The sequence below is a fragment of the Scardinius erythrophthalmus genome (assembly GCF_964197995.2).
Source record: "Scardinius erythrophthalmus genome assembly, chromosome: 18".
Taxonomy (NCBI): Eukaryota; Metazoa; Chordata; class Actinopteri; order Cypriniformes; family Leuciscidae; genus Scardinius; species Scardinius erythrophthalmus.
The window spans coordinates 907,531-928,389 of NC_138238.1; the positions used below are offsets into that span (position 1 = coordinate 907,531).

General features: G+C 41.7%; 1 protein-coding gene across 3 annotated transcripts in view; it reads left to right on the forward strand.

Moving 5' to 3' along the window:
* Positions 1–20,859, forward strand: part of fmn2b (formin 2b) — a 56,340-nt gene that overhangs the window by 14,119 nt on the left and 21,362 nt on the right. For all 3 annotated transcript variants that reach the window (XM_081392283.1, XM_081392284.1, XM_081392285.1), the window contains exons 5-10: positions 487–622; positions 2,150–2,211; positions 4,698–5,884; positions 8,796–8,937; positions 14,595–14,682; positions 20,785–20,846. In XM_081392283.1, coding sequence (XP_081248409.1) covers positions 487–622; positions 2,150–2,211; positions 4,698–5,884; positions 8,796–8,937; positions 14,595–14,682; positions 20,785–20,846 — 1,677 coding nt within the window. The remainder of the gene's footprint in view (positions 1–486; positions 623–2,149; positions 2,212–4,697; positions 5,885–8,795; positions 8,938–14,594; positions 14,683–20,784; positions 20,847–20,859) is intronic.

Below are 20,859 nucleotides of genomic sequence, written 5' to 3' on the forward strand. Positions count from 1 at the left end.
TTGTTCTAGTCAACACTGTAATGTCCTCATAATCTGCACTGCAGCGTCAGCTCTTTCCTCTCAGTGTCTGAAACACTTCATCACGGATTCAGTCTCTCTAAGCTCCGCCTCTCTGAGAGCTGCTCTGCTCTGATTGGTCAGAAACCAAACGCTCATTAGCATATCTGAATTTCAGCTCTTGATACACAGGAACTTTGAGGGACTGTTTACATGACACCGTTTTCAACTAAAAACGTAAAACGTCATGCGTTTTTGCCGTTTGTTTACACGACAACGGCGTTTTGACAAACAGGTTTCTGTGTAAACAACAAAAACACAGATCTCTGAAGACGATGACGTCATGCTCATGTGTATTACGTGTTCAGTCTATAGTGTTTCATCGCCATCTAATGGCCTGGCAGCAGAATACAGCGCTTTTATTCGTTTTCGTGGATCCTCTCTCTCACTCTCTCATATCTACACATGTGAATGTCTCTCTCTCTCCAGCATGATCAGCTGTACACATGGGCGGCAGTGAGCCAGCCTCCTCCATCACTGGAGCGTTTGCCTGGACACCTGAGGAGCCTGTGGCACCCGACCCGACCCGGAGACGAGCGGCCCGAGCCCAAATACACAGAGGATGGTAGGAACACACTCTATAAACCACAGACCGTAGTGTTTCTGAAGAGCGTTTCTGAAGCCCAAAGTGGGCGGAGCCGGCCGTCGCCATCTTGGCAGCGTCATTTCCGGGTAAATGAAACTGTGCGGTGAGGCGGATTAGCTGAGGTGACGTGACGCTAACAGACAGCAGACAAACGGCTAGTAGTGACATCAGCGGCAATCCACCTGTCACTCAAGTGGCCACGCCCTTAATTATGCAGAACTTTAAGGCTTAATATAATTTAAATGGATGAGTTATACAAAAATTCACCCCCCCCACAGTCGTCATGAAGGGCAACATCAGCGATATAGACCAAAACCACTTTTAGCACCAGACTGTAAACATGTGTTTTTCTGCTGTAAAGTTGGGCATTTTAACATGGGGGTTTATGGGATTGAGTCTCTAGTGGCCAGTGGATGAACTGCAGTTTAACTCTCTTCAGTGTTGGACTCAACAGAGAGTTACCGCTTGCTATAAACCTAGCATGGGTTTGTCCCCATTCAAATCATGCCCTAAAGTTATGACATCCAGGAAGTGACATCATTTGGGCAAGATTGCGGGAAGATCTCACTCCATTCTCTCAAGTTTGCATTTAGACAAAGTTATTCATCTTTTTATGTTGTACATGTTGTTTATTGTTAGAAAACGGTTAAATCGCGCACATCAGGGTTTTGAATCACTCAGATGTTGGTATCACAAACCTCCTGTAAAACCTATTAAACTGAGAATATAATATTTACTCTATTTTTAAGAATTTCAAGCGCTCATTTGACCCTGTGTGAGACAATGATTATTACTAATGTAAAAAAAAAACGGGTCATTTTATTTTTCAGGATTCTTCGATGAATATAAAGTTCAAAACAACAGCATTTATTTGAAATATAACCTTTTGTAACATAAATTTCTTTACTGTCACTTTTGATCAATTTAGTGCGAAACGCATAGGAAACACTTTTTTGAATTTGCAATTTCACTGAATTATTGATCAAATAAAGACAGAAGAGACTTCTGAAAAAACAATCTTAATTATTACAAGGTTCGTCTCTCAGATTCAGAAACCCTATTGCGCAGACACTGTTCAGGCGTCTGATGTCTAAACTAGATTATTTCTCTCCGGGTGTGCAGCGGTCGAGGAGCAGGAGGGTGAGTAGCTCAGTCACTTCTGTGTGTCATTTAACATCCTCATCAGAGGCAGATTACATCATTACTAAAGAGAAATTAAAACATTTTAGCTCATTTAAGGCTCTTTTCCTCACGTGCTGCTGCTTGTTTACAAATGTTGCCTAGCAACAGGCTTCAGTCTCGCTCCATCCACATCAGCATCTGTCCTCATCACCGTAATGATCAGACTTAATAACTGACTGCTTATTGAAGTATGATCGCGTCTGTTGTGTTTACTGAGAGTTCTCACGTACAGTCACAACTATATATTCATATTTACCGTACTGTAGATATTGAGTTTATGAGTGTGTGTGTGTGTGTGTGTGTGTGTGTGTATGTGTGTTTTAGAGCATCAGGCTGTCGTCTCAGAAATTACGAAACAAAAGGAAGAAGAAATTCGGCAGATTCAGGTGCGTCTTCTCTCACGTTAACATCTGTGTGAACATTTATTCTCATGACTTCACATGTGCAGGTACTTCAGTATTACAGGTGAAGCTCATTGTCCCCATGACAAATCTGAGTAAATAGTTGTCTTTAAGTGCAGAAAGTGTGTTTTCAGCTCTTCTGTCTGTCTGGGGTTTATTGATTGTATGCGTGAGAAGCTCGTCTCATGAAAGACATCTGATTCTGAATCATGTTTCACTGATGCGGTTATTTGTGTGATTGTGGTGTTTGTTTCGATTGCTCCGCCGCTGGATGGATGTTAGTTCCCAGAGTGTGTTTGATCTCAGAAATAGAAAATCAACATCTGTCATGAGCTGAACAGCAGGAGTGCATCAGTGTGAGTGACCAGCAGAGGGCAGCATCACTGTCTCACACACTCACACACACTCTTGCACACACACTAAACACACACAGCAGGAGTGCATCAGTGTAACTGACCAGCAGAGGGCAGCATTACTGTACTCTTACACACACACACACACACACACACACACACACACACACACACACACACACACACACACACACACACACACACACACACACTCTTGCACACACACTAAACACACACAGCAGGAGTGCATCAGTGTGAGTGACCAGCAGAGGGCAGCATTACTGTACTCTTACACACACACACACACACACACACACACACACACACACACACACACACAGCAGGAGTGCTTCAGTGTGAGTGACCAGCAGAGGGCAGCATTACTGTAGACTTCAGTGCTTTACCAGAGGTTTATAGACCACTAGCAGACTGTTGAAACTGTGTATATATATATATATATACACAGTGAGGAAAATAAGTATTTGAACACCCTGCTATTTTGCAAGTTCTCCCACTTAGAAATCATGGAGGGGTCTGAAATTGTCATCGTAGGTGCATGTCCACTGTGAGAGACATAATCTAAAAAAAAAAATCCAGAAATCACAATATATGATTTTTTTTAACTATGTATTTGTATGATACAGCTGCAAATAAGTATTTGAACACCTGAGAAAATCAGTGTTAATATTTGGTACAGTAGCCTTTGTTTGCAATTACAGAGGTCAAACGTTTCCTGTAGTTTTTCACCAGGTTTGCACACACTGCAGGAGGGACTTTGGCCCACTCCTCCACACAGATCTTCTCTAGATCAGTCAGGTTTCTGGGCTGTCGCTGAGAAACATGGAGTTTGAGCTCCCTCCAAAGATTCTCTATTGGGTTTAGGTCTGGAGACTGGCTAGGCCACGCCAGAACCTTGATATGCTTCTTACAGAGCCACTCCTTGGTTATCCTGGCTGTGTGCTTCGGGTCATTGTCATGTTGGAAGACCCAGCCTCGACCCATCTTCAATGCTATAACTGAGGGAAGGAGGTTGTTCCCCAAAATCTCGCAATACATGACCCCGGTCATCCTCTCCTTAATACAGTGCAGTCGCCCTGTCCCATGTGCAGAAAAACACCCCCAAAGCATGATGCTACCACCCCCATGCTTCACAGTAGGGATGGTGTTCTTGGGATGGTACTCATCATTCTTCTTCCTCCAAACACGTTTAGTGGAATTATGACCAAAAAGTTCTTCCATTTTCTAATGATTGCTCCAACAGTGGACCTTTTTTTCACCAAGCTGCTTGGCAATTTCCCCGTAGCCCTTTCCAGCCTTGTGGAGGTGTACAATTTTGTCTCTAGTGTCTTTGGACAGCTCTTTGGTCTTGGCCATGTTAGTAGTTGGATTCTTACTGATTGTATGGGGTGGACAGGTGTCTTTATGCAGCTAACGACCTCAAACAGGTGCATCTAATTTAGGATAATAAATGGAGTGGACATTTTAAAGGCAGACTAACAGGTCTTTGAGGGTCTGAATTCTAGCTGATAGACAGGTGTTCAAATACTTAGCTGTATCATACAAATAAATCATATATTGTGATTTCTGGATTTTTTTTTTTTTAGATTATGTCTCTCACAGTGGACATGCACCTACGATGACAATTTCAGACCCCTCCATGATTTCCAAGTGGGAGAACTTGCAAAATAGCAGGGTGTTCAAATACTTATTTTCCTCACTATATATATATATATATATATATATATATATATATATATATATATATATATATATATATATATATATATATATATATATATATATATATATGCATACATGCACAAACTCGCTTACTCACACACACTCTCTCTCACACACACACTGAGATGCACTCTCCTGTTAGAGGAGGTGGTGGAGGAGGTAAAGGAGTACCACTTTACCACTTACTCCTGGTGGAGATGGTGGAGGAGGAGGTGCTCCTCTTCAGTTCTGTCCACACTTCAGCAGGAAACATTTGCTGTGGCCTGAACACCAGTGACTTCAGTGGAAGAGAAAGAAACCCAGATTTATATCTGTTTCTGTCTGTTGTGTTTATCTGCTTCTCATCACTCCCCCCCCCACCCCTCTCTCTCTCTGCAGGAGGAGTCTGTGCTGAAGACGGTGAGTCTGAAGCAGGAGCACGTCTGCGTGATCGAGCAGCTGGAGCAGACGATCGAGGCCCTGCGCAGTAAGATCGCAGAGCTGGAGAAACAGCACCCCCTGCTGGAGCGGGAGGTCATCACGCAGGACCAGGAGTGCGGGGGGGAGGAGGGCCTCGTGCCCGACGTCTGCCATGTGGACCTGCAGACAGAAAACTCTGCGCTGTTGCCGCTGGAGGCCAAATCGGTGCAAACGTCTCCTGTGGATGAGAGCTTTAGGTTTAAAGTGCCTCCTGTGGAGGCGCAGGCGCCCGGAGGGAGTGACTCCTGCTCTCAGTCTCAGGCTGGTTCTCAAGCGTTTGTGTGCGTCTGCCAGCAGCAGCCGGGTGCTTCGGTGCCTCCTCTTCCTCCACCACCTCCTTTACCAGGAGTAAGTGCACCTCCTCCACCAGGAATGATTCCGCCTCCTCCACCACCTCCTTTACCAGGAGTAAGTGCACCTCCTCCACCAGGAATGATTGCGCCTCCTCCTCCACCTCCTTTACCAGGAGCAACTCCTCCTCCACCAGGAATGATTGCGCCTCCTCCTCCACCTCCTTTACCAGGAGCAGCTCCTCCTCCACCACCTCCACCTCCTTTACCAGGAATGATTGCACCTCCTCCTCCACCTCCTTTACCAGGTGCACCTCCTCCTCCACCTCCTTTACCAGGAGCAGCTCCTCCTCCACCACCTCCACCTCCTTTACCAGGAATGATTGCACCTCCTCCTCCACCTCCTTTACCAGGTGCGCCTCCTCCTCCACCTCCTTTACCAGGAATGAGTTTGCCGCCTCCTCCACCTCCTCTACCAGGAGTAAGTGCACCTCCTCCTCCACCTCCTCTACCAGGAGTAAGTGCACCTCCTCCTCCTCCACCTCCACCTCCTTTACCAGGAATGAATGCTACTCCTCCTCCACCTCCTTTACCAGGTCTGTCTGCGCCTCCTCCTCCACCACCTCCTCCATCTATGGCTCCCGGAGCCTCTGCGCCTCCTCTGACCTTTGGTATGGGCTCTTTGCCGCCTCCACTGCCGCTGGGTCTGTTCGCATTAGGAGCGACACATGAGAAACCGCCTCGCAAGAGCCTTGTGGAGCCGCCGAGACCCATGAAACCGCTGTACTGGACACGCATTCAGCTGAACACCAAAAAGTACTTATGCTTTACAACCATTTCCTCATTTTGATCTGTTCTGCTTACAAAAATCACCATGCTAATAGCCAAAATACTATAGTCACTGTAGTTTATACAGTTGCATTTGAAATTATCCAACCTCCATTGCAAATCAGGTTTAATTGCAACATTTACTGACTGAAATGAGCAAATCAAAAAAAAGTACTTGAAATAGCTCAACACAACAAATGTTTCCCCAAAGTGGTTTCCCCAAATTGAACTGAAAATGCAACTTTATTGACTTCTGCAGTTTCAGAATGATTCACCTCCTTCATGGCAAGCGTCTTTAGCACTGAGTAGAACAGCCTCTTGCTGTCCTGAGCTGCTGTAGACGAGATGTATAAGCAGACAGCAGCTTCTGTGTCTGAGGAGTCTGAGCCGTTCCTCATGAGCAATGGCCTCCAGTTCAGGGATATTCTTGGCCTTCTTCAAATCCCACCAGAGATGTTCTCTAGAGTTCAGGTCAGGTGACTGTGATGCCACTGTATCTTCCAGGACTTCTTCTGCAGCCAAGCCTGGGTGGACTCTGAGGAATGCTTGGGATCATTGTCCAGTTGAAGGTCCAAGCTTCATCTTCCTCACTGACGGCATGACGTTCTCTCCCAGGATCTCCTGATGCTTCAGTGACTCCATCTCTCCTTCCTCACGCTGCAGGTTTCCAGAGCCGGAGGATATCCATCAGCCGAGAGCATCACGAGCTCCTCACGCTGAACTGTAGACAGAGTTCTCCACAGCTGATGCTTCATTCCTCCTCCAGACACACCGCTGACCCAGAGGGACGAACAGCTCCAGTTCTGTTTCATCGCTCCACAGAACAGAATCCCAAAACTTCTGTGGTTTATGTACATGATTTTGAGCACTTCTTGTGCTGTTGTGTCAGTAGTGGTGTAGTGCTGGAGTTCTGGCACGCGTACGAGCTGAAACCTCAGAGTCGGTGTCACCAAGTCTCGCTGCAGGTCTTCTGCAGTCGCTCAAGGGTTTTTCTGAACTGTTGATATCTTCCCTTTTCTGCCCGTCCTGGTAGAGTGACCACATCTTCTACTCAGTTTTTGGAACATTTTTGACTTACTTCTAACATGTAGTCAAACGTGACGCTCATCAAACCTCACCAGTTCAGATATTTCATGTGTTCTAGCTCAAGCACACCTGGTGCAGCTAATGAAGCCCTTGATTAGTGAGACGACTCCTGTTCTGCAGATCTGCGCTGTTCTGAGGGATTATATTCAGGGGGTGAATAATCTTGAGACTGCAGAAGACATTAAAAGTTGCATTTTCAGTTAAATTTGGGGAAACCACTTGAAACATTTGTTGTGTTGAGCTATTTCAATTACTTTAGTTTGATTTGTTTGTTGCAAACAGCTGAAAGGGGTTGAATAATTTCGATTGCAACTGTATGTTTATGTATTTACCAGACACTTTTATCCAAAGCGACTTAAAAAACCAATTCGTCAGAGCAAACCATTTTTGTAATATACAATGCTACATATTTAGGCAATAATATTAGGGGAAGAGCAGACATGCAGATCATTTTATAGTGGCATTTAATGAGGCAATTATCACCATTTCTCACTAGCACTCATAGTTAGTGATTTGAGTTTATTTACTTCACTTAAGGCTGGATTACACTATGCGACTTTTGCACAGACCAGTTGAATTTGGTCAGTCGGAATTTATGGATTTCACAGTAAATCATGTGGTATGTGCAGTGTTGGGAAAGTTCACTTTCTACATGAACTAGTTCAAAGTTCAGTTCACAAATTTTAAAATGAACTAGTTCAGTTCATAGCTCATACTCAAAATTTCACAGTTCCAAAAATGAACTAGTTCATAGTTCTTTTTTTCCATGTTGCTGCGAGATATTTTTCAAAATGATTTCCACAGCCCATATAGAACCACAGACCATTATTTTATCAGTTTTAACACTGAAGCTATGCTTCAGATTTTTCCTATCCTCACCGACCTTGTCATAAAACTCGTTTAAATGATCATACGACGCCTCCTTGCTGCTTTTTGTTTTGATGTGTAACGTAAGTGATGAGTTGTTCATGAACGATCCATTCATTGCGTCTGTCACGTGACAACTGAACAAAAGACTCGGAAGGTAAAGTAATTATTTATGTTCCCTGTAACCGATTTTTGACTGTATTATAATGATTTCTTAATTCAGAATATGATCAAGATTGCGTAGGTGGATGTGTTCTGGGAATTTGCCAGTTAATAGTATAACATTTAAAGGCCCTTAAATGAACGAAATGACTCAAAAGATTTGTTCATTTTGATGAACAAGAGAGTCAGTAGACACTGGGGGCTGGTGTTGCCAGATTGGGTGTTTTTTTTCCGCTACATATTAAGGCCGGTTTACGGTGTGTTTTAGCCGGGTTTTCATCTCTATAGAAATCTGGCAAATCTAGTGTATTCCAGTCTTAAATGGACAGATCACCCTAATATTCTCCTTTTGTGGCCCGAAAAAGAAAGAAAGGTGCACGGCATTAGAACAACACCAGGGTGAATAAATAATGACTTTTTACTTTAGAAAAACTTTTTACTAAAAACGTTTTTATTTTAGGGTGAACTAACCCTTTCAGTAATCAGACACATGATTTTCACCCACTGAACCATAACAGCAGAAAACCCCACAGACACGGAAGGACTAGCAACTCCCTAGCAACCAGGATGCAATGCCCTAGCAACACCCTGTTAACCGCCCACAACTGCATGTCATACAGTCAATGATGATTAGAGTGTAAATTATTTATTCTGTGATCAGAAAGAGTTGTGATACGAGATGCATCTAACTTTAACTACGTTTAATTTAGTTTGATCGAGGGATTTATTTTAATTCCTGTTCATCTGCAAGAGTGCTTGTCTAAATGTCTGTTTTCCTCCGCAGGGACTTGAGTTCTCTCGTATGGGAGACGATCGAAGAGCCATCCGTGGATTTTGAGGAGTTTGTCGAACTTTTCTCCAAGACGGCAGTGAAGGAGAAGAAGAAGCCTCTCTCGGACACGATCAGCAGGTCGAAGACCAAGCAGGTGAGCGGAGATCCGGTGTTATGTCTGCGGCTCGGGGTCAAGCTCACATCCAGGGAAACTATTTCCATGACTTAGTTGTGACGTGTGTGTACAGATCCCGGCTCCTCTGCCGACAGCTGTGAGTAAATGTCGGGCTCTTGGCACCAGCGGAGAATTCCAGATCCCAGTTCTTGGGAGGAAATTTGCTGATTGGAAAAATGAGCGAAAGATCCCGTAAAAAGGGTGTTCCAGCTCATACATATCTCTGTTGTTTAATCGTATTTCTATAACGGCTCGTATGTTTCTTTATATTTTCTGCACCTGAATGGATTTCTGTTTAAACGCATCAACAAAAACATACTTCAACTTTTGTTTTGTCATATAGCGCTTTATACAGTACAGATTTACAGTAATAAACAGAAATGCAAACTTCATGAGACCAATTCATTATATTATTCAGCTCAATTCAGTTCGGTTTTCACTCGATCCACTGTCCCAAAGACAAGAAATCATAACAGTGCTGTATACCAGGATCTAGACAACAAAAACATAAAATAATGACTCCTAATATTCATCTTTAACATGTTGAACGCATTTTATTTATATTTATTTCTTAGATTATTAGATTTATTTAGATTTCAAATGGATTTTTTTATTCTATTGTATGTATGCATTTATTTATTTATTGTTGTATTATTTAAATACATAAATACATATAAATGTTCAATTATATATTTTATTTAAATACATCAACACTATTTATGCATTTTATTTAAATAAATGCATTAATAAATGTGTATTATTTACATTCATAAATAAATCTTTAATTATGCATAAATAAAAAAATCTTTATTTATTTTATTTAAATCTTTAATTATTTATTTATTTAAATACGTTACTGAATATGTAATTGTATTTTATTAAAATAAATACAAATACATTATATTGAATTAGTTTATTTCTGTTATGCATTTTAAAATGCATTGATATTTTAAATATCAATGAATATATATATTTTTAAAATCATCAATGATATTTTAAATCATCAATGAACTCAATGAAACAATTTTCTTTATTTAAAACAGTTTTTGCATTGATAGAAATGTTTAATTGTCATTAAAACTGCCACAATGCATACAATCTATGCATCTCATTAATTCTCTTACTGAAATGCACTCTTCAGATTTCAGAGTGAATTATGATCTGTTTTACTCCAGATTCACTTTGTCTCAGTTCTGTTGATCTTTAAACATGTTCTGCATATGTGACCCCCCCCCCCACACACACACACGTCTCAAATCACATGACGTTCAAACCACACTCGCCTGTGAACAGACCTGAGGTTAACCACACTAATGCTCGTCCTGCTCAATGTTTGCATGTTTACAACTCATCCATTAACATAACATGTTTTGTGGAGCAGGCCCGTTTACACAGAGCCTATCGATTCCCATCTGTCCATCAGCGCTCCGAGGGCTGAACGAATGTGGCATCAGTGTGTCTGTTTAGGAGGGTTTCTGGGACAGAATGTTTGAGCCGCCGTATTTTGAGGTGTTTGGCGTCTGTGGCTTTCTTTGTTTAGCACTTTGTCTGAACGCTGACGAGACGCGATTATACGACTGTCGCCGTGTCTCATTTATTCACAGACTCGCTCATGCTTTTCACTCAAAGCACCACAAGTGTAATAAGAAATGGGAGAATTTGGGACCTTTTAATCCTGAAGGAATGTTGTTGATTTTTTTTTTTTTGCCTCTTAATTTTCTTAAGCTTATTTAGCCTGTTAGCTGTTACCTCCCCTTCTCGAACGTAGTCGTGAAAATGAACTATCTGAACTTAGATGGCTGTAGTTCATTAATTATTCACTTCAAATTGAAAAGTTAGTTTACATTACTGTGAAGCAAATGTACTGTACTAAACATACAACATATTCTTTGCAAATAATTTTTTACTCTAAAATAAATAAAATCAAAGCCATATGTCTAACCAAGTCATGTTCCAAGTTTAAAGTTGATATCACAAAACTTGAGGTTCCTGTGAGATTTGTTTAGGCGCTGTACCAAAAACAGCCACCAGGCGACACTCATGCGACGCGTCTTCTGGAACAGTTTGAAACATGACTCTGCCTACGAGTGGGAGGAGCCTGCTAAGTTGGCGATAATCCACGGCTAGCTGTGCATTAAACTATTTTAATGCACGACGTGGAGGCGAAGAACCGGCTGAAGCGGAGTTCATATTTTATGAATATGCAAATGAGCCCCGCCTCCACTCACTCACTCAGCTCAGAGATCCACTGGTTGACGATCACACGTTGATCTGATTGGTTACAAGGTAGTTTGTGACGTCAGAAACACCAGCGATTTCAAAGCGTGTGTTTGAGACTGTCTTTGGTTCACTGCAGTTTTAAGGAGGAAATACTCAGCAATGCTGTCGAGTTATGAACTTACACATGCTTTGTCTTAAAGCATATTAATAACACCACATAGACACACAAACAACATTTAAAAGCTTTATTTTGTTTTACCACAGGCGTTTCCCATGAAGTAACGGTGCCTAATCTCAAAACTGTTTTCACAGGATGATTTTTCAGTTTAACCTTTCAAATGATTCCTAATTTATGATGATTGCTAAAATATGTGATGGCAATAAAGTGCAGTGAGCGTCCCGCTGACAGTGAACCGTTGAAGGGTTCTGCGTTTGATATGGTAATCCAGCAGAGCTGAGTCCTGCGCTGATGTGCTCGTGGTGTTTGACGGGTCTGGAGGTAATTTGTCTCGCCGAAGGGCCGTTTGACCTGAAAAACATCCACATCTCCTGTTTAATGCAGAAGAACTGGCCTTCTCTTCACTCTCATGTTTTAAACATGATCTCAGAGGGAAATAATTGGAGACTCGTTTCCGTATCTGTCAAAAGTTGCCCGGCAACAATTTCTTTTGATAAAGTAACGTGTTTTGTTTGGTGTAATTGCCTGCAGTCGATAATTGTGGCGTTTTGCCCTGTAATGCAGTTGCTGACCTTTTTCTGCGCCGACTGCTTGCGTTGTTTTGCTTGAGGAAGGGTTTGAAGGTTTGAAGGTTGATTACAGCGTGGAGAGAGAGAGCGTGTGCTGCTGCTTCTGTCTAGTTTGTGTTTTTGGCCGCGGGACGACAGAGCCAAATCAACAACCAGAAAAAAACCCATCAAGCGTCTTTTAAAGCTCATTTCATCAACTTTGAGTTCTTTTTTTTTATCTTTTTTATTATGCAAACAAAGATACTATTTACAGGTGATGGATACAGAAAACAACAAGGCAATAAAACATACATAACAGCCAACATGGTAAGTGTGCGTCTGCGTAAGTGTGCGTGCGTAAGTGTGTAAGTGCGCGTGAGTGTGCGTCTGCGCAAGTGTGTGCGCGCGTAAGTGTGCGTGCACGTAAGTGTACGTCTGCGTGTGCGTGCGCGCAAGTGTGTGTTAGTGTGTGTAAGTTCGCGTAAGTGTGAGTGCGTCTGTGTGCGCGTAGGTCTGCGTGCGTGTGCGTGTGAGTGCGTGTGAGTGAGTGCGTGCGCGTCTGCGCAAGTGTGTGCGCGCGTAAGTGTACGTGCACGTAAGTGTGTGTGTGCGTGTGTAAGTGCGTGTGTGCGCGCAAGTGTGCGTGCGCGTAAGTGTGTGTGTGCGTGTGTAAGTGTGCATCTGTAAGTGCGTGTCTGTGTGTGCAAGTGTGCATGTGCGTGTGTAAGTGCAAGTGTGTGTGTAAGTATGTGGGAGCGGCTGCATATAAACAAAGGAACATCTAGAGATGTATAACAAACATAATGGTGAAAACCACATTGATAACAATGATGATAATAGTAAAAATAACTGGAGGATGAGGAAGGTGATATAATAATATAGTATTATATAATAGTAATAGTAGTAGCAATAATAACAATAATAATGAACTCATTTCATCAGGTTGGAAGATGACAAATATTAGTAGTAGTACTAATAAAAATAATAATAATAATAGTAGTGGTGATTATGATAATAATAAGGCTATTAATAATATGGTGTTAAAAGGCTGCCTCTGATCTCTCCGTTTCCACGGTTTCAGTCCAAGTAAATAAAGCATTTGTCATGAGGTCTCGGCTTGTTTGTTCACAGGAATCGTCCTCATCTACAGAAACTTCCCGTCGAGCCGCTGAAGCTGTGCGTTCTTCATTCAATTGTGCTTTCGGGTCCAGATCAGTTTGTGTGAGGTGTATTGTGTTCTGGTTCCTTTCTGACGTCAAGCCTGTGATCGATCTGAAGACACACACACACACACACACACACAGCGAACGCCATGTTCCTGTCGGACAGGGTTATGATCATGTGATCATGTTTGCATGCGCAGACGGACCTTCATTGTCCTCATGATTGATAAAGATCAGCGCTGAATGAATTGGGTTTTGTTCTTGAAGTCGAGCCGAAACCACTTTCCTTTTAAAATAAGCACATAATGACCAAATAGATGCAATTACAGACGTACAGACGCTGAGTCAGTGTTCTTGTGTCGGGATCTGACGACTGACTGACGTTACATAATGTTTGTTTCATTAAATAAGAGGTGCAATATTTAGTTATTTGGAAGCAATTAAGGACTGAAGTTTTTAAACTTGTCGATCGTTTGCAAAAACAGGGACTTAATTTGTTACGATGTTGCATTTTCGTCTTGGTTTGGTTCGCAAGACATTTCAAAGCTGGACCGAAATGAGTTTATGCAAGTCACATGTGAGTAAAACTGTCCTCTTATTGGTCAGGTTCCTCTGCGTCATCCATCAAGATGATTGACAAGTTCACTAAGATTGTGTCTTAATCTGTAGCTGTTCCTGCTTTAACTGATGAATTATATTTGCCCGAAGACTTTGATCATGATGCCCTTGAAGTGCTTAATTTATATATTTATTATGTGAAAAACATTTTTTAAAAGCAGTAAAGCACTTGAGCTCATGTTATATGTGTATATCTATATTGCATCATCTACATTGAAAGCATTTTCAGTCAGAAATTCCTAGTAAATTGATCAAATAATTACAAAGTAAATTCTACACCAAATATTTTCAAAGAAACTGCAAGTAACGCATTGAATTAAGTCAAAATTTGAAGTGGAAAGACTGAAATAGTATTTTCTTGTAAAACATACATAATGTTTTATTCACAACTTCAAAAAAAAATTTTTTAGCATCTTTTGTGAAAATGAGCGAGTTAAATGATTCCTAAGCGAATTTGCTTAATTTGTGTGTTGCATAATTGCACTGTAATTTTTTAAATTTCTAATTATTCACTAACTATTTTTTCAGAGTGAAAATTATATCAAAGAAACATGAAAAACCATGACAGCTTGAAGTACAAAGACTTAACTCTTTTACAGTGCACATCTAACAGCTTCTGTTCAGGAAACCCTCTTCAAGAGGGAGACCCTTAGATAAGTTTTATTAAATAATTTGTATGCTTTAAGGTCTTTAAAAGCACTTGAGGTTGTGTTATGTTAATATCTATGTACATCTGTCATGTCTTTATCCGTCTGGGAAACACTCTTCAAGCTCAAGTGCTTAATTTGGATGCTTATATTGTGTGCAAAAGGTTTTTAAAAAGCGGTAAGGCACTTGAGGCTGTAAAGCAAGTAAATGCATGTAAATGCAGTCAGAGTGTGTGTGTGTGTGTGTGTGTGTGTGTTTCAGGTGGTGAAGCTGCTGAACACCAAGCGCTCGCAGGCGGTGGGGATTCTGATGTCCAGTTTGCATCTCGACATGAAGGACATTCAGCACGGTGAGCACATCTCCAGGCGTTATTATGCTCGTAATGCTCTGCTCTCTGCCGTTTCATTCTTTTGCCGTTGAGAATCTGGGACCCAGTCGTGCACCGCTGGAAAATCTGATGTTGAACCTTCTATTCTAACCACGATTCTTCCATTAAAGTCGAGTACTTGATTTTTATAAAATCCTCGATTGAGATTTACCCGTGTCGAGTAACCGGCAAAATACCGGAAGTGGCTCGTTCCACAGACGAGAATCCATGAACCGCATTATTATACCGTTTTCTAAGGTTACGCGCTATATTAAAACAATTTAAAATCATAATATAGCATAGTGCTATTGTGAATCACAAAGGCTGCGATTCAGTTTAATAAATATATGCATTTTTTTTTTCTTCACACAAGCACAATGCTTTATTTACATGCATGCAGATTACATGTTTAAATGACCTCAGCTTCGTTCACAGTAAACGCTCCACACACACACTCACACAACCACAATCTCTGCATGTGATGTGTGTTTAGGTTTGCAATAACGTGCTTCTGGGGAACGCAGTGTGCGCCATTTCACAAGATTTGTAATGCAACTCATTTGTAAATCACAAGCGGCAACATTCTGATCTGAAAAATGAAGCCTACCCGGAAGTGCGAAAAACTGCAATACATCGAAAATCCGCTAGGGCGAGGTCCCAAAAGGGAGCAAATGTCCATAGCCCCCATGTTAAAATGTCCGTTTTCACAGCATAAATTCATGTTTTTACAGGTTGGTCCCATGGACTTTTATTGTATTTTTCGATAGGTTCTGAGTGCCTGACAACTGTGAGGGGGGTGAATTTTTTTCTAACTCGTTAGTTTAGATCGTATTTAGATATAAAATGTATGACAAATAAGGGCGTGGTTAACTTTGATTGACAGCTTGATTGACAGCTGATAACGAGCATAGGCTGCGCCACGGAGAATGACAACATAAGAAGCGCCATTTTTTTAACACAGTTGAAATATAATACTACTGTTTCTGTATCATGAAATGTAGTTTTAAGAGTTTTTCAGGCGAGAATGTAGTTGTTTAAAGCTCAAATCTGTGGTTTATTTATAAAGATTTATGATAATTTTATCCAGGTTGTGAGACCCAGCGATGACCGGGCGCTCGGCGCTCACGTACCCCGCCTGGAACAGCCTTTCCTCGGCTAGTCGTTCTGGCGTTTGCCGCTGACTCTGGCGTCTCTGTAGTGGTTAAACATGAGATATAATTCGTCTTGTGTAGACATAACCGGCGATCTTTGGTCTCGTGAATCTATAATTTGTTCCCTGGCCAATCGTTTTGGCTGAGGGGAAGTTTCATAACTTTATAAGTATTTAACTTTACCGTTGTATGGTTAGACTAGAGCGCTGACTTTGTATGTTTGACTGAATTGTTTGCTTTATTTGTATAGCTTCTTGTACCTTTTACTTATACTTTTATAATGGCTAATATTGATAAAACTGAAATTTAACAAAAAGAGACTGGGTTGAGTTTTAAATTTTAATACAACGAAGATGATCTGTAATGTTGTTTACTGCAACATCTGTTGTTTAGTACAAATGCACATATTGCCTGGACCATATTAAAATGTTTAATATTTTTATATTATATTTAAAACGAAAAGAGGCAGGGTTGTGTTTTATATTTTGTTTTGATATATAAATAGGCAAACGTTATGTGCAGTGAATATAATCAACACACGTTGCCTGAACCACATTTGTGTGGCTATAATGTTTAAGATTTCTTTAAATGAAAACGAAAAGAGTTAGTGTGGCGTTTTATAACATATTTCGTTGGCTAAAATATACACAGAGATAACCGGAGTAGCAGAGCGAGCTGAGTGACGCGCGCTGCGTCAGAAGGGGGGCGGGGTTAGGGTTTCCCAAGATGGCGCCGCCCATACCCCCCATAAACGGCTTCAAAACCGTTCTTCAGAAAGTCTATGGGTGACGTCACAGACGCTTTGTCCATATTTTTTACAGTCTATGGTAAATCTACTCGAACACAGGAGAATACACAAATATGTGGTTACACTTTATTTTAAGGTGTGATTGTTACAGTGTAATTATATATTTAATTACTGAGTAATATTAATTAACCACATGTACTTACTATAGGGTTAGGGTAGGATTAGGGTTTGGTTGAGGGTTAGTTGCATGTAATTATGCATAATTTACTGTTATTACTATGGTAAGCACATGTATCATATGTAACAAGGACACTGTAAAATAGTGTTACCAAATATGTTTCTAAATATGCAAATTGTTCATCGCGATTTCAAAATAAAAGTTTAACCCTCGAACTGAGTTTGCATGTTTTGATCTTGATGTGCACATATTCTTGTTCAAGAAATTACAGCTGCTGTTGCATTTCTATCGGACAGAAGTGACCAAATATTAAAGATTAAGTGGATTTTATTTTAATTAAATGTTGTTTGGCCAATATTAAACAAGGATTTGATCATGCCGTAGTGTAACAACAACCATCACCAGGCCGTTGGCGCCTCTGCAGGCATGTGTTATAATACCTAATGTACAGAAGTTACGTTTATATTAGCTTATGTAATTTATTTTACATGGTGTATTTTAACAGTGTTGTTCAATAAAGCCCATATGATTACTTTGATAGTTTTATTTTAACCAATTATTACTGCTTGTTATATATTAAGTCTTTTTAAAAGCTGTTGTTCACTTGGATCTATTTATTACCACAATTTTTTATCCGATTAATCGATGGAATAATCGGTAGAATACTCGATTACTAAAATAGTCGATAACTGCAGCCCTACTTTGGTTCACTGCAGTTTTAAGGAGAAAATACTCAGTAATGGTGTCGACTTATGAATTTGTACATGGTTTTATCTTGGACTGGTGGTCACATGACTTCTGCGCACTGTTGGACGGGTGGTCACATGACTTCTGCGCACTGTTGGACGGGTGGTCACATGACTTCTGCGCACTGTTGGACCGGTGGTCACATGACTTCTGTGCACTGTTAGACGGGTGGTCACATGACTTCTGCGCACTGTTAGATGGGTGGTCACATGACTTCTGCGCACTGTTGGACGGGTGGTCACATGACTTCTGCGCACTGTTAGATGGGTGGTCACATGACTTCTGCGCACTGTTGGACGGGTGGTCACATGACTTCTGCGCACTGTTGGACCGGTGGTCACATGACTTCTGTGCACTGTTAGACGGGTGGTCACATGACTTCTGCGCACTGTTAGATGGGTGGTCACATGACTTCTGTGCACTGTTAGACGGGTGGTCACATGACTTCTGCGCACTGTTAGATGGGTGGTCACATGACTTCTGCGCACTGTTGGACGGGTGGTCACATGACTTCTGCGCACTGTTAGATGGGTGGTCACATGACTTCTGCGCACTGTTGGACGGGTGGTCACATGACTTCTGCGCACTGTTAGATGGGTGGTCACATGACTTCTGTGCACTGTTAGACGGGTGGTCACATGACTTCTGCGCACTGTTAGATGGGTGGTCACATGACTTCTGCGCACTGTTAGACGGGTGGTCACATGACTTCTGCGCACTGTTAGATGGGTGGTCACATGACTTCTGCGCACTGTTGGACGGGTGGTCACATGACTTCTGCGCACTGTTAGACGGGTGGTCACATGACTTCTGCGCACTGTTGGACGGGTGGTCACATGACTTCTGCGCACTGTTAGACGGGTGGTCACATGACTTCTGCGCACTGTTAGATGGGTGGTCACATGACTTCTGTGCACTGTTAGACGGGTGGTCACATGACTTCTGCGCACTGTTAGATGGGTGGTCACATGACTTCTGCGCACTGTTGGACGGGTGGTCACATGACTTCTGCGCACTGTTAGATGGGTGGTCACATGACTTCTGCGCACTGTTGGACCGGTGGTCACATGACTTCTGCGCACTGTTAGACGGGTGGTCACATGACTTCTGCGCACTGTTAGATGGGTGGTCACATGACTTCTGCGCACTGTTGGACGGGTGGTCACATGACTTCTGCGCACTGTTAGATGGGTGGTCACATGACTTCTGCGCACTGTTGGACCGGTGGTCACATGACTTCTGGTCAGGTTTGAGTTGGGCGGATCGCTTGCGGTCACCAGTGGGTCGAGGTGAACGTAAAGCTGGAGGTTTTGTTCATGTGTGTTTCCTGTTTTCCTCTGGCTCCTTCATTTGAATGCTCGTCTGGGCATTGACGTGTGTGAGTCTCGAAGGCGTTGACGTGTGTGAGTCTCGAAGGCATTCTCTGTGTGGCAGCGAGTGCTTCCTGATCTCCTGATTGCCTGCAGGTCCATAACATATCAGATGGACCCTGAACATGAACCTCCTCTGAACAAACTCAAGCACTGAAACAACTCTGGGTTTTTATTCAGCAGGACGACACACACACACACACACACACACACACACACACACACACACACACACAGACACTCAACTTTAACTAGTGTTAGTGACGTGATTGGAATTATATCACGAAATGTTAAACTAAAAATAAAAATTATAAATTTTATTCATAGGCGCCTTTCATGGCACTCAAGGACACCTTACACAATCCATAAAAGCAACGACATTAAACAATAAAACCAGTGCAGCAACAAACATTAAATCACATAAAAGGCTGCCTAAACGTAAGGGTTAAGACGAGATTTAAAGACTAAAAGACTAGAACTGTTGCGAACTTCTACGAGAAGTGAGTTCCATACATGGGGAGCCGCATATCCAAAAGCTTGTGACCCCATGGAAGAAAAAGTGTAAGTGCAGAAGCCGACCTTAAAATGCGGGAAGGAGTATCTAGAAGATATGAAGGAGCCAAGTTAAAAGTTAAGTTAAAATTTACACAGTTTAACTGGGAGCCAATGCAAATTTAGTAAAACAGGAGAAATGTGTTCAGAGTGTAATGACACGAGCTGCGGCATTCTGTCCCAACTGTGATTTATGAAGAGGTTTGGAAGGAAGCCCGTAAAACAAAGCATTACAATGGTCGATTCGTGACGTGACAAGGGCGTGCTCAAGCGCAGCAGTGCTCTCGAGTGAACGGACACGACGCAGGCCATTTATATTCCTGATATGAAGAATGCAGAACGGGTTAACATGAGCTTCAAAACACAGAGTTCTGTCACCCGAACCTTTAACCTTATTAGAGGAACAGAGCAATTATCTATTACCACAGAAGAAATATTTTACTTAGATATTGTATTTTTTGAACCAACGAGAAGAATTTCTGTTTTACTATTCAATTTGAGAAAATTACTTAAACCAATTTTTTTTATTCACTTAAGCACTCACAGAGAGCAGAAGAGGGAAACTGAAGACCGATAGAGTTGGGTGTCGTCAGCATAACAATGAAAATTAATATATTTCCTAAAGATGATGCCAATTGGTAAAAGATAAATGATAAACAAAAGAGGTCCCAAAACAGAACCCTGGGGAACATCAGTGACAACACGGGTGGGTTTGATTTAAACTGTATAAAAAGTTGTACAGATTGAATGCGGTCCGTGAGAGAGGAACGAAACCAGCGTAAAGCCACACCAGTAATTCCAGTAGATTCCAGTCGGCTTAAGAGTGTAGAATGTGGAATGGTATAAAATGCTGCACAAAGATCAAGAAGCATAAGTATTGATCAAACTTGACCCACTTAACTTTTGTGCAAGTTGCCAGCATTTTTTATTACTTTCACGAAACTTTATGGCCCCCAGAATATTTAGTAGTATGAATATCTGAACATGCAAAAGACAGGAGGACAGACCGTCTGCTTTTAAACAACAAAATGTTTTATTCTAGCTTCATGCATTTTTTTTTTTATCCGCATTTAAAGTGGGTAAGTTTAATAAAAAAAGCAACATTTTAAACAAAAAAGCTGAGAAAATCCCGTTTGTGTGGAAGATGTGTGGGATCCGGAGCGATGATCGAAGCGCAGATGCAGTAGATCGAGTCCGTCAACATCTCAGAGTCCTAGAGATCGTCCTGGGTCCACGTTTCATTCTGTAACATTCAGTGAAGTTTGATTTATGTGCTGTTGAATGTGTGGTTTTTACATGTAGGATGATGATGATTTCTGTCTGTTTTTGTGTCTCCAGCGATCCTGAATCTGGACAATACTGTGGTTGATCTGGAGACGTTACAGGCCCTCTATGAGAACGTAAGCAGACGAT